This window comes from Falco cherrug, chromosome Z (assembly GCF_023634085.1).
Source record: "Falco cherrug isolate bFalChe1 chromosome Z, bFalChe1.pri, whole genome shotgun sequence".
NCBI classification, from domain to species: Eukaryota; Metazoa; Chordata; class Aves; order Falconiformes; family Falconidae; genus Falco; species Falco cherrug.
The window spans coordinates 19,423,645-19,438,731 of NC_073720.1; the positions used below are offsets into that span (position 1 = coordinate 19,423,645).

General features: G+C 43.6%; 1 protein-coding gene across 1 annotated transcript in view; it reads right to left on the reverse strand.

The window, feature by feature from the left end:
- Positions 1 to 10,862, reverse strand: part of LOC102054047 (chondroitin sulfate proteoglycan 4-like) — a 44,447-nt gene extending 33,585 nt beyond the window's left edge. Inside the window, exons 1-2 of the mRNA XM_055699590.1 lie at positions 10,664 to 10,862; positions 86 to 249 (exon numbers count right to left, since the gene is read on the reverse strand). Coding sequence (XP_055555565.1) covers positions 86 to 249; positions 10,664 to 10,748 — 249 coding nt within the window. The 5' untranslated portion in view covers positions 10,749 to 10,862. The remainder of the gene's footprint in view (positions 1 to 85; positions 250 to 10,663) is intronic.
- Positions 10,863 to 15,087: the final 4,225 nt, after the last annotated feature.

Sequence of the window (15,087 nt, forward strand, 5' to 3'; positions counted from 1 at the left end):
AGAATTGTTATAGATAACAGCTTAAAGAAAAATACTAAACAATACAGGCTACACATATGTTTTTAGCTATAGTCATAAACCACACCTGAACATTTCCTGCACGTAGCTCCATTAAACAATAATCCTTCTTCCCAGCTGCAAGAAAAAGCAGTCCATGTGCCTTGCTTGTTCGAAACCGCAACTGTAAGGATGTCTGAGAGGATGCTTCTGTCATGCTCAACTCCACAAAGCTATCACCATAAAATGATACTGAAAGAAAGGAAAATAAACAGGAGATTTAGTCACACAAAAAAAATCTCTTTTTCTTATCTACAGCCAAATAAATAAAAAACCCTTACATTAACTCTCCATATACTTAATTATGTATGAATGAAAATAGATCTCAGATACCAAATTCACCAGTCCAAGCAACTGGATAAAAGCACAATGGCCATGCTCGTATGGACAAGCCATGAATATAGCCCAGTATCCTACCTCCAACAGTGATGACAGAGAATCAGAAGAACAATGCAATCATATTTAATACTTCCCTTCAAAAATTCTTCCAATTATTTGTTTCAGGTGTTTTCCTGAGCTTGTCATAGTTGGTGTATTTTGCAGCTGCCAAAGGATTTACCTCTGAAGTACTCCTCTAGTTTCTCTTTGGAAAGAAACATCTTCATCTACAACATGCTTTTACATCTCCATCACAGACATCCTCTGTCATCTCTAATGAGAAGACCCACAGGTCTCCTGCCATCTGTGATTTTTTTCCTATATTCATCCATCTCTTTTCCAGGCTGAAGTGCCCTCTTGTTTCCTGTATGCAACCTCCAACTAACCCTGCTGCCCTGTTGGCCAGTCACTCAGTTTGGTACACACCTCCTTCACTCCCTTCTCCCCTCTGCCTTGAAGTTTCTGCCTTGAAGAACAGTAAGACTAGCAAACTTTCTCATTTGACTACTCACTGCCTTTAATATCCCCATTATTACTACACTGAACAGCCCAGATCCCAAGACCAAATCTTCAAAAACTCCTACCAGAAAAAAAAAAATCATTTACCCCCTTCTCCTATCTTTTAATCCATTACTTAATATACAATGACCTGCACTCCTATCCAATGGCTGCTCAAAAGCCTTTGATGACGAATTTTACCAAAAGCCTTTTTGGGAATCTAAATCATAGCCACCTTACCCACCCCCATCAAGAAAACACCAAGAGGTTTGTACAGCAGAACTTATCTTTAAATAAATCTATAAATTTGAATGGTATGGATGTCAGGTTTACAGTCCCCTGCTCATTCTCGTTTTACACCGGCATAAAATTTGCTGCCCTCCAGGATTCCATGCACCCAGGAATTTTACAGCATGACATTAGTTATTACCCTTAGCAAGTAAGCAATTTCATCCCTGAGGTTTTTTTAGGTCAACCCCTCTCATTCCCCCCAGAAAAAAGGAATTTCAGTTTGGGAATCTTCCCAATTAGCAGTGAACACCATTTCATTTAGCTTCTCTGCAGCAGTCATGCCCTTTCTGAGTGCTGCTTTTATACTGATAACTTAATCAACTGGCTGCACAGACCCTCTGCAGGGTTTTTGTTCTTGATGTATTTAAGAAGGATTTAGTAAAAGCTTTGATTCCTTCAGCTAGCTGATCTTTGACCTGGTTTTTTTTTTTTTCCAGCCCTGTCTATTTCCACATTACATCTGCCAGGGTTTCTGATCTTTCAGTTTTTCTGGACACAACTCTTTAAGGATGCCACCAGTTAAGTATTTATTTTGCAGATTTTAGCTTCATTCTGAGACAACTTTCTTATTTCAACACAGTTTTTAAAATTAAGCATAACCGCAGAGGACTTCCGAGGTTTAATTGTTCCAGTGTCTACATCAGCTGTCCCTCTGCTGAATCTAACACACTCTGATGACTCTTACAAAGTGTGGTTTTAACTCAGACTCTTAAACTGGATTCTGCACATTACAGAGTACCAAATCAAAGGTCTCATTAACTAGCTGTTTCATGAAACAATCATTAATAGTATCTAAAAATTTGATGTAGTATACATAAAAATTCTTTCCCAGGAATAAGATTTCAGCAAACCCCACAGCCAAAAGCTATCTAATAGTGTGTTATATAAAGTCCCCAGAGAAACATAGGGAAGACTTTAGATTACTGAAGTACACATATTTCTTGCAAAGGAAGGGTCACCACTGCACATAGAAAAACTAGTTCCAAGTTGAACAAAAAGGAGTTCTTCCCCACCAATTTACTTCTAGCATAAAATAAGTTTCATCAAGTAGCTCTAAAATACCTTACAGTTCTTCCATTAAAATCTATACAGTAAGAGAACCAATGCCACTTGTTGTATATAGAAATTTTATTACTGTGGGGTTAATAAAGTCCTGCCTTTTAAAGCAAGTATTGGAATAACAGAACTAGAGACAAACGCCCAGTCTCAGTGAGGATGGATTTTTACTAATAGGCCAGAACACAGGTTAAATGTTTTTAATTTTTATGTTACAGTAAATTCATATTATGGCAGTGGATAGGACTGTTACTGTTCTATCTACCATACAGATGGACTACAGGAGATTGTCCCTACCCTATAGAGCTTTGGACCCAATAACACAGGTAAGGGAGAGGAGTCTCCTGACCTCCATCTCAGCAAATGAGGCACAGAGATGCCAGGAAGCATAACCTAACTGTCTGAAATAACCTGTCTTCATCAAAAGATTACTTCATTTCCTTCAGTCACTGTAGTAACATCAGAACTTCAGTATGTTATAGGTACAAGAAGGTTTCACCTCAAGAAGACAGACCCTTCTCCTCACCCTACTGAGACTTCAAGAAACAGTTACATTCATTTTGCTACATTACATCCTAGCACCCCTACGGAACTGACAAGTAAGAGACTTCATTATAACTTTGAAACTTGAAAACCACTTTTAAAGATACCATATTTTCATTAGACTCAAATATGTGGGGAAAAAACACTGGATTTTTGGGGAAGCAACTGAGCAGAAAGATAAATTTATCCATGGATTGTTAAGAGCAACTTAGAATAACTAGAAACACAGTTGCAGAGTCAATATTTTGCAGTGTGCCACTGGGAAACAGTTTGGTGTTTATACTATACATGAATTTCCTGAAAAAGAAAAAAGAAACTTGACTTAAAGCTTCTGCCTTCCACACAACACTTCAGCGTCAGAATCCATCACTGAAGGTGCAGCAGGAAGATCAACATCAGCCTAGGCACTGACCCAGCACTAAATAAGATCTTGTGCCAAGACCACCTACAGTGCTTTGGTGTGATTTCTGCTTCAGTACCCAGCAAACCAAGCAGCATGTTATTATAGTATAGGAATCAAGTTCCTCTAGAACAGACTCTTTGAGAATTATTTCTGACTGAAACTGTATTATGAAGTGACCTCAAAATGAATCTGGTGCCACAGCTTTTGAAAAGGGGACATTTTACCATGGACCATCTGATGTTAATTACACCATTATGGAACGTATGTGGAGCTCAACCAACAGTACCCGTCTTGAAGCTCCCTTGCTACTGGAACAGGTGAATTCAGCCTATCATACAGGGAACGGTTCCTTTGGAGTGCCTGGGCAGATAACCTATTCCATAACAGCTCCGTGTCTCAAAGGGAAAAGATGGGTAGAAGCAGCTGAGAAGAGTCAGCTATAACATCCTTTCATGGACATGGATACATACACACAAAGGCTCAAAGAAATAGAGGCATAAGCACTTGGGATGCTGATTTAAAGATCCATTCAACCTGAGTTACTGGTTAATTTGTGATCCTCATCTGTCTTAGCCCTTAGAGCCAACCCTCAACTCTGACTAGAAATACCACGCTGCGGTTATAAATCCCTTCCATTATTTCCATCATAACAGACAGCATTTCTATGGGAAGTGTAAGTTCTGAAAGATTTGTTTCAAGTAATTTTACTGAAGATTGCTAATCAGATCTGTCCACAACATCCCTCTTAGAAGTAACTACAATAAACCAGGCCAGGCACAGCAAAAGCCTTCATAATCACAGAGCAAAAAGTTCTTCACTTGTCATCTAGTGGTGGCATTAGGCTTCCATTTTATCCTTTTGTTCAGCTTTCATTCGCTAGCATTAAAAAGCTCATCAAATTCAACCAACACACTCAAAATAATTTTTCTACTGACTTCTGTACTCACCAAAGTGCAAAGCGATAAAAACCTTGTCTCTTCTCTGTTGCCAAAACTAACAACCCCAGAAATCTACCTACAAGAAACCAACCTCAGACTCACCACAGTTATCATGAGCTACGCACATTCATCCGAAAACAAAACACTAAACAGCTAACTGAAATAATTATTTTTTTTCCTTTTTCACATTTTTTCTGTCAGTATTTCTCACTTCAGACTCGATTATGAATCTTCTCAGCAATGCACAGGGATCATAAGTAAGAACAGTGACCCCAGGATCACAATTCCATACTCATTTCATAACTGGAAGCAGTTCAATGCAGACTTCAAGTCTGCTCAACTTCTTTTGGTCTCCACTGTGGACAGGAAACAGCCAAAGGTCCCCATATATCAATCCTTCCCTTATTTGGATCCTTTCTACACCTTTTTTTCCAAAGGAAGTAATATGGAAAGGCTTTCCCTACTGTACCTGAATCAGTAACCCAGAAAGATTTTCATACTTACGTAATCCATACAGGTTTTTACATTCAAGCCAGGTGAAAAAAAGAAAGAGAGAGATTTTAGCAGGTCACTTCCCTGCCCCTAATATCCACCCTTTTATATGAAAAAATGGAAATATTAATCTGATCTTCAAACAAAAAAGAAAAATTACATAGTTCCCATGTAAGAGAGTATTTGGACAATGGTTTCATCTTCAAAATGTTCAGAATGTACCGGTGTCTGGGCCCTTTAAAGATAATGCTTTGGCCAGAAGCCTATAGCGTAAGGAAAAACAACGCAGATAACACTTAAAAGTGTATTTGGACATCCTGAATCCTTCTGATGTAGACAAAAGCATTTTTTTACTATTAATACATAAAATATTGGCCTTCTGGTTTCAATACTACAATAAATGTCATAATTAGGCCACAAATTTACTGCTGCTCAGACAAACTGTTCCCATGTAGTGTGCTAATTTGCTGCGAAAACAATAATATATGACTTGTTTTACAGGACAGGGAGGGTAGAGGCAGGGGAGTCATGCAATCTATTACACTACTTAGTCATTAAAGGTAAAATCACAAAAGTAAAGGATTACGTCTAACATAGCCCATGTATGCAGGTCAGGATCCTCTTCAAACTCCAGAACTGCCATGCCAGGAGAGGTTTTTTTGCTTTTTTGCTGTTCAATGGAAAGACGATGACTGTAGTCATGTAGTGGCTTCACTAATAATCCGTACCAGTGAGGTCTACAGGCTGGCTGTATAAAAATGAATTAAAAAGAAGGGGGGGCGGGGATCACATTCACCAGTTTTGAACCTGTTATCTCACCATCTACTGCTGTCCTACGGTGTATTGGCATCTAAGAGCCCCAAACACCAAGAAGGGCCTGATCAGCTAAAGGTTGAAGCACACCCCTCCCAAGGTACTCCATTCATACAATGTCCCTTCAAGAAAATAAAGGTACTTATCTTTCTATGTGAAAAATGCAAAGTCAAATTAAAGGTTAATTCATCCATCTTAACAGCATACTCAAAGTGCAACAAGTGCATAAACCATCAGGTGTGACTGGTGAGGTCCTGGCTGCATCACCTCTAGTGTATCTAGAAGCAACATCTGTTTCAGGTATCTGAATTAATAAGCTTCCCATAGTTCAGCTGAGATATGCACCCTAAAGATGTTGTCCCCTGCAGCTCTTTCGCAAAAGTATAACAGGAACAGAAATCAGCTGGCACAGGTAGCTCAGATTAATATTAATCTGCCAAACAGTGGTTTTCTGTCTGTTGAAAAATTCAGGTATTTTTTTGACTCTGCTATTTTAGATGTTCAAGTAGAAGCCCTGGCTAAAAGTGCAGTCCGCTTCTCCTTGTGGTTAGTGAAAAAGGTGTGACATCTCCTTTAGGAGAGCAGAGCTTTTTCACACTAATATTAGACTGTAGGCACATTCTCTGAGAGCTCACTTCAAGGCTGTAGAGAAACCGAAGTAGTATAACTTTGTCTTTCCTCTCAACCTTTGTCCCTCCCTTCTCAAAACAGCACAGCAGTTTTTCATACTGATACATTTCTTTTATGCTACCACCACTTTTAGGGTGCTCCAGTGAGAGGTGGAAGGGTTGTGCAATCTAGAGGTGAAGGCAGGTTTCCATATAGTAAAAATACCTTCAGGCTATATGAAAGTACAGCTTGAAGCCTCATTAAGAGTCCTCATGCACTAAATGCTAGGCAAACAATGAGAGATACCCTGAATCCTAAATAGCACCTGTTGTAACTAAGATAAAATAAGCAGGTTCCAATGGATGAAGATGCAGGTCCTAACTGTTCCCCTTAACCACAGGAAAAACAAGTACACAACCTCCAACATAAATATAATAGGAAGGGTCTCCCTTGGTATAGAATTTGAGTGATGGAAACAAGTGTTCAGAGCCTGTTAATACCAAATATAAATAAGCTGTTGTGATATTAATAACTTTGATAAGCCTTGTTTACTCTGATTGTACAGCACAACTGGAGACAGACTAAAAAGAGAGAGAACCTTAGTGAAAGAGTACCAAATTCCAGGTACCAAATGTAACAAGCTTTTATCAGTACTCCGCCAGAAAAAAAGAATACATTTACAATTACCGCATGGACTCACATTCTGCACTACAAACACGCTTAGAGCTGTCCCACAGAAACAGACCATTTCTCTAGCTCCTTCCAGCTAACAGAGCTTTGCACCCAGATCCAAGACTTCAATCACTGCACCACCAAAAGAGCTGTCAGTCCTCTGCAAAGTGAATTCCCTAGTTACACAAATACTGACTCTGCTCCTACAAAAGTTTGTAGTTTTAGCATGTTTCAGTTCTGTACTGAGGAACTTTGCTGGAACCATTTATCAGAACAAATGAGCTGAAGTGATTCACATGCTGCAAGCGTTTGTTCCAACAGTTTGTGATTTGCACATTTATTTCCCTATCCAGTTGTATTTCCTTCTTTCACCTTGAATCTGCCAGTAATGTTTCAAATCATTGTAATTATAGCAGAATCCTAAATTTAGAGTAAATAGAAATATTTTGGAGAAACAGATACTGGGTTCTAGCACTTGAATACAATTACTTTAAGAGGGAATAATTTATACTAAAGCTTCTAAAAAAAAGCCTTATCCAAGTGGTATGAAAAAGATGCTATGAAGATAGGATAAAAAGAATTCATCATATGAAGCTGTCCTAACGGAAAAATAATTCTTTCAGGCAAAATACCTTACATGGGAACATTTTGTTGGAACTTTGGAAAGGTCTGTGTATACTTCATAGCACATCTGTGATAAAAATCACTGTCTTTTAAAATATAATGCAAATAGTAAAATAAATTGCCATGGGTTTCATGGAGTCATCTGGAACTGCATATTCTAGAAATCAAGATGATCAGTTCTGGCAATTCAAAGCTCAAACTAGCAGTCAGAAAATAAAATTTCACAGCAATTACTTTCCTAAAAGTAATTTCATATTTGCTTTTTTGTTTCTGAACAGCAGTGAAGAATCACATTGCTAGCTCATTTTTCCCAAGTTTCTCATTGAAACCTCACCTCCTGTTAGAAAATCTTACAGTCTGGGTGACTGTCCGTTAAGACTAGTTAGTACTTCAAAGTCCATTAAGTCTAGAACTTCATGAGCATGACGAAATGAAGACTACCCTCACACAGTGGATCTCAATGCCTCTCACTGTTGTAGGGGGAGGAAAAAGTGAACGTCCTTTCAGTCTGACTCAGCAGCAATTAATATTGTCACCTGGGGGAAATAAACCTACAGAAAATATATCCTCATAAACAAAAATGCACTCACAGCTTCTTAATTTTCTCTTACAGCTAGATGGAATCGTATTTTGAATGTTCCTTTTTTAACTCAGTACTTACTGCATCACAGATATGATCAGATTCAATTGGTGAGGCTGAAAAGCACTACCGGTTACCACAAACTACCTTAGGTAATACGGTTTGCTTACAGATCTTACACTCTCCAAAACACAGTGCTGATACCTCACAAAACAGGACTTTGATTAATGAAGCTTTGCTACAAGGACAAAAGGTGGAAATAATGTAGCGAAATGACAGACAGAAAATAAAGAACCAAAATAACCTACTTCATGACGAAAAAACTACTTTCATCTTCGTTCTCTATCTAAAGCCAGTAGCAGATGATGTTAACAGCACATAAGGGGCACAGGAAAAGATGGAAGTCGAAAAGGGAGCTGCCAGACTCACTAGCCCCTTAAGGGTAATGTAACCATTATTCAAAGTGAATTCTCAGGGCTGATTCACACTTTCTCAGTGTAGGACCTACAGTGAGATTTTGTGGATAAATCAAACACTATGAGTTTGTATGCCTCTTACACTCACCTAAAATGTACACAGTAAGGAACATCCTTGTGTTGCATCTACAAACACTTCACATACCAGTCAAGATGATGTTTAAAGGTCCCTTCCACCCAAAACTGTCTATGATTTTGTGATTTCCAGATAAAAGATAAGTCTTGTAGTCAAGTGAACAGAGCTGACATGAAGTTCTGGTTCTACCATAGAATCACACTCAGGAAAACCACTTAACAACTAATTTCAATTCATTGCCTATAAGAAGCTGTTAGTTTGGGGGGGGGGGGGGGGGGGGGGGGGGGGGAGGCGGGTGTCCCCTTCCAGCCTTCAACTGATTTGCTATTTCACTCAAGACTTTTTGGGAGCACGGCCTCTCTGTCTCTGGGTACAGCCATAGTTATAGCAGGAGCTGGAGTAAGATGGGAGAGCTGGAATTAACAAGCTCACCTGGTAGACACCAGCTCAGCCTGAGCATTCTGCATGGACGCGCCTAGGTTAGAACACGCAAGAGCAGGTTGCACTGCAGATACCCCTACCTTGCAGTTTGCAAATGTACCCACTGGCTCTGGCTTTGCCTTGCACTGCATGCCATGCTGGGGATGAAGGATGCTACTGCAATGGCGAGGCATAAAGTAGTATGTCAGCTTCACAATTTCAAAATCAACAACAAAACCCTTTGTCATAACATTTAAGACAATGCTACTATTACCAGAAAAATTCCAGTGACAATCAGATCTCCCTGTCGTCATTGACAGCCCTGACACATCTCTATAAGCAATAAAAAAATCCACCTGTACACAGACTTTTTTGTTCACAAAACCAGTGAGAACATCACTTAGAGCACCACACATTGAAATTATCTCACAAAAAGACAAGAGAAGCAGACCTCACTTGTAATATCTAAAATTAATTCTGCAAGAAAAACTACCAATTCAGCCTTCATTAACCTCTGAAGAACTGAAAATTATTTTTTAAAGTTACAATGAAATATTAGGAGTTAATTTCTAACTAGTCTTCTCATCTAGTGAAAACAGCCACCATACAATCATAGAAACTGACAAGACACTTGACATCTCTAATGAAAGGGAGTTACAGCAACTGGTTCATGTCACATGGGATTGCAAAGAGTAAGAAAAAGAATTTCTGCTGGTCCGTTATTTTAAAAAGGTGTTTAAATAATAAACTTGATTACCAGTATTTGATGCTGTAATTATAATTTACCTGAAGATACATCACAAGAAGAAGCAAAAGACATTTCCAGCTGAAGCTTTGGCTGTCCTAATGGTTGTGGTGACCACCCAAGACCTACACCTTAGCGTGCATCACCCCCAGTGAGAGCTGCAGGCCCCTGGTATGTCTGGATAGCCAGATATAAGACTGCTAAATTTGGATGCCAAAAAACATATCTGCAGTTGCTGGCTGACACCTAACATCAGGGTGGCTAGCTCACACCCACACCAAAGCAAGGGAAGGAATCAGGGAATATTCTTGCACGTGCCTTAGCACTTTCCTTGTGACATACCACAGTTACGACTGTGAAAAGAAAAAAAAGGGTTTTCACCCACGTTGCTTGGGTTTTGTTTGTTTATTATAAAGTGTAGCTACGTCAAGCCCCAGCATCTCCACGGCAGGCGGGGAAACGGGCATCCACACAGGCTCAAACGCAACTGGCAGGCTCGGCCACCACTTCGCAGGGAGGGGACACCCACGCCGCCACCGGGACGCCTGCTGTCCCAGCCCCTTGCCGGGCCGCTTCCAGCGGCCCCCGCCGAGAGCGGCGAGGCTCAGCCCCCCGCGCAGCCCGCCCCCGTCCGGCTCCGCGGCTCCCGCCACACGGCCGGGGGCTGCGGCCGCTGCTGGGCCTCACCCGCCGGGGCCGCCGGCCCCAGGACCGGGCCCACGGTGCTGCCCGCCGGGCCTCCCTCCGCCGGGCCGGGGCAGCGGGGCACCCCCCGGGCGGGCCGCTCCCGTTCGCGGCGCCACCGGTGCACAGCCCGCGGCGGGAGGCCCTGCCCGGTCCGGCCCCGGGGCGCCTCCCCGCACCGCGCCGGGGGCTGCCGGTCCGCCAGTTCCTGGCCACCCCTCCCCCCGCCCGGCGCAGGTGCCTTCCGGTGCCCGGCCCGCCGGTCAGCGGCGCCCCCCGCCATGGCGGCGCCCCGCGGGCAGCCCTACCTGTGAGGGCCGGCCGGCTGGCGGCCAGCAGCAGCGCCGGCAGCAGCAAGGCGGCGGGGACGCCGGCCCCCCGCCCACCCGCCATGCCGCTGCGGCGGCGGGGCCGGAGCCACGGCCCGACCGGGCACGCACCGCCGGCCCTGAGGAGCGGCGGGAGAGCGTCACCGCCCGGCCCGCTGGCGGCCCGGCGCTCCCTGCCCGCCGCCCGGAGACGGCCTCTTCCCTCCCCGTCACAGCGCAGCTGCTCCCGCGGCCCGCCCCCCGCGCCAGGAGCACCGGCCCGGGACGCGGGACGGGGCTGGGCGCCTTCCCCAGGCACAGGGGCCGCTGCGGGAGCCGCCGCCCAGCCCTGCCCGGCGGGTTCCCGCGGCAGCGCGCAAGGCGCGGGGGCCCGCGGGGCGCCACCTCGCACAGCGGCGGGCACGTCCGCCATGAGCCGTGCGGGGCGGCCGGGCCAGGCCGCTCGGGGTTTGGTTGCTCACATTTTGCAGACCTCTGAGGAGGGAGGGTCTCGGGCGCCCCTCGGCCGCTTGCCCTGGGAGCAGGCCCGGCTCCCCTCTCGGCTGTTGTTTCCACAGGGGAGCTGCCCAGGTGTCGCCTACAGCTGTTGTCAGTCATTCGCCCGCTGTGCCACCTCTGGGCGGCCTGAATGTCGGCTGGAGGGGGCTGCTCCGAGGTACCCCGAAAGCCTTCCTGCCCCTTTCGCGGCTGGAGCAGCTCCAGCCCTCGTAATCTTTGCATAGTGTGTGTAAGGAAATACATCATACTTCTCTATGGAAGAAACGTGTAGCAGGTAGACAAAGCATCAGGAGCAAAATCTCAGAGAATTATAACCAGTACAGGGACCTAAATTAGACAAGGCTCTGTATTTCACACCTCACTGTTGGTGTCCTGTGGTCAAAAGCACCAAGTCTGACTTCAGAAAATGTTTTAAAGAGCACACTTGAACCATTTGTGTATAACCCACTTTCTGTACTTAGTTCAAATATGCAGACATGCCTCCAGTCACATACATCATCCGTGCCAGGAACAGCCTTGCAGGCATAAAATTTTCTCTGATGTTATCAGCTGGCAGGGTGCACTGCAATGTGTCTCAACAGGTTGGGTTTTTGTTGGGTTTTTTTTGAAGTTGTTACTCCCTTACACATAGGACTGGAATTTCTGACATGAAATCTGACACTAAGCAAGCAGAGCAAACAGCCGAGGTAATAATCCAACACTGCAGAATGAAGAAAAATTAATCTCTTTTCTGGGTCAGCCGTCTGGTTCTTCTCTTCCTTTGAGGTTTGCAGTCATCATTTAGTCCAGATTTTCCTCAGCAATATTTGGCAAGCTTTGCTGTCTTTATATTTTTAGAATAATGTACATGGTGGGAAGGGGGATCTGTGCCAAGAGGGAAATCACGGGGAGTGATCTTCACCCAGATATCACTTAACAGCTTTATTAAATATTTCATAGGCAGAGGCCTAATAAACTTAGGCAGAGGCCTAATAACTTCATTCTCTTCAGGCTGGCACTCGAAGAAGATTTGTGAAAACCTGAAGAAGGAGTTGTAAAAAAGCAGCAGTCTAGGATGTGAACAAGAAGGACAAAAAAGGCTTTTCACGTGGAATAACAATAGATGACATGACTGAGGCTGGAAAAGCAGACCTCCAGGTGTATGGCAGCAAAACTGTGCTGCAGCGGGGAAGCCTGGGGAAAAATTCATGTGTTGCTCAGGGATGACTTAACCTATCCACACCTAGGAGTACTGGGCTTCCCTAACCCTGTGCAGAGTTTTGCCATGGATGTCCCCCAGGAGAGACATCATCTTGTGCATCACTTGCACCATAGGCCTTGGGAAGTAATATTCAAAACCACCTCAGGAAAAAAATGCTGCAGCAAGGTGCTTGGATGAGAGGCGGGAGGTAGGTAAATGGGAGTATCCCATACTTATGAGGTGTTTGGGGGCTAAATGCAGAGACAGTGGGAAAGGGAGTGCTAGAGCCACAGTATCACGTGCAAGCTTGGTGCAGCCACGTGCAGGACACCATGCAAGCAAGGTGCGCTTCTGCACTGGATAGGGTCCCCAGCTGGAGGTCTGAGTTTAGAGAAGGGGGAAACTAATGAGTAATGTGGTTGGAGGTACCACACTGGATAGTAAGCTACCAAACTGTTGTGAAAAAGAAAAATACCTTTTCAAAAAATACTTCGTGATTCATGGCATAAGATGAAATTTGGGAATATGATGCCTTTATTTTAGGGTATGTGAAACTTAAAATCTATTCCACATTGTAGCTACACCAGTACAGTCACAAAAAATTAATCAGTCGGTTAATATGTTGTATGTAACCTTAATGAGTAATTCAGCATTCACTGAACTAATTATCTTGGTTTCAGCTGGGAAAGAGTTAATTTTTTTCTTAGTAGCTAGTACTGTGCTGTGTTCTGGATTTGGGTGAGAACAATGCTGATAACACACTGATGGTTTTAGTTGTTGCTGGGTAAGGTAACATTTATACTAAGTCAAGGACTTTTCAGTTTCTCAGGCCCTGCCAGGGAGAGGGCTGGAGGGGCACGGGACACTGGGACGGGATGGTGTTCCATACCATATGACGTCATGCTGAGTATATAAACTGGAATAAGAAGAAGGAAGGGAGGGACATTTGCCATTATGGCGTTTGTCTTCCTGAGTAACCGTTACACGTGATGGAGCCTGGCTTTCCTGGGGATGGCCAAACACCTACCTGCCCATGGGAAGTGGTGAATGAATTCCTTGCTTTGCTTTGCTCGCATGTGCAGCTTTTGCTTTACCCATTAAATTGTTCTTATCTCAACCCTTGAGTTTTACATTCCTTTCCGATTCCCTTCCCCACCCTTCTGGGTGAAGGAGAGTGAACAAGTGGCTGTGTGGTACTTGGTTGCCAGCCAGGGTTAAACCACAACACAGATATATTCCTTTAACAAAGTAATCTTCTTTTTAGTATGCTCATTTCAAAATTACCTCTCAACCAAAGAAAAGCTATCCACTCTGACAGAGCTGGGCTTATTCAGTCTGGAGAAGAGACGGCTCAGGGGGATCTCATCAGTGTCTTTGAAGAGGTGATGGGAGCATGTGAAGAAGGGGGAGCAGGACTTCTTAGAGGTATCCAGTGAAAGAACAAAAGCTAATGGGCAGAAACTGAAATACAGGAAATTTCATTTAAAATCAGATGAGGGAAGAGCAACTGACAACATACTTGGACTTGTACAAAGCTTTTAACAGTGTCCTGCACAACATCCTTGTCTCTGAACTGGAGAGACGTGGATTTCCTGGGTGCACCACTCAGTGGATAAGGGTGGTGAATAATGTGGATGGTCGTACTCAAAGGGTTGTGGTCAACGGTTTGATGTCCAAGGGGAGATCAATGAGGAGTGGCATTGCTCAGGGATCAGTGCTGGGACCAGCACTGCTTAACACCTTTGTCAGCAACATGGCCAGTGGGACTGAGTGCACCCTCAGCAAGTTTGCTGACAACACCAAGCTGTGTGGTGCCATCGGCACGCTGGAGGGAAGGGATGCCATCCACAGGGGCCTTGGCAGGCTGGAGAGGTGGGCCCATGCGAACCTCATGAAGTTCAAGAAGGCCAAGTGCAAGGTCCTGCACCTGAGACAGGGCAACCCCAAGAAAAATCACAGGCTGGGTGGAGAATAAATAAATAAACAATAAATCCTGGTCATGTGGTCAGAAAGGCAGAAATCCAGGATGTAAAATGTCCTGGTTTGTGTTCTTTCTTCCTCCTCTGTAGGATTCTTTCTGTATGTCATCTGCATATCCAGTAGCTGACCTCAGCGCTAAGTACATGTGTGCAAATGTGAAAAATCATTCAACTAGTTGAGAGATTCTTTCCTGTTAACAATGGGGTTCTGCTTGTTTGCATCTGACAGCCTATCAGTCTATTAGTTAAAGCAGAATGCATGACATTACTGACCACTATAATGCACTACACATCAGTTTCTTTTTATTGGATTTGCTTGAAGAAATGTTAAACTGAGAAGAAAGGACTTTCATGTGGTACTGGAAGCCACGTAGAGATTAGTTTCTATTCAATTTTCAACCAAATTTGCAATTGCTGCTACAGCCGAGACTTGCTTAGGATTCCCATAGGCTTTCAACCAATTTATAACAACAAAAAACCTCTCCACATGTTTTGAAACAACTTCTGTCAGACTTCTTTGGTTTTGGTTAAATTATACTGAAATTACTGTTGTGGATAAGAGACAAACACTCAGAAGACATTCCTGGATAATTCTGATGGTGAAGATCGAACGATGGCTGCAAGCAGTTGGGTGCCATCCTGCACTAATAATGTAAATATCTCCAGCTAAATAGAAGAAAAGAATAGTCTTTAGATAAAGCAGTAGTAACCCAACATTTATTGCATTAAAATGACATTTTAATTTG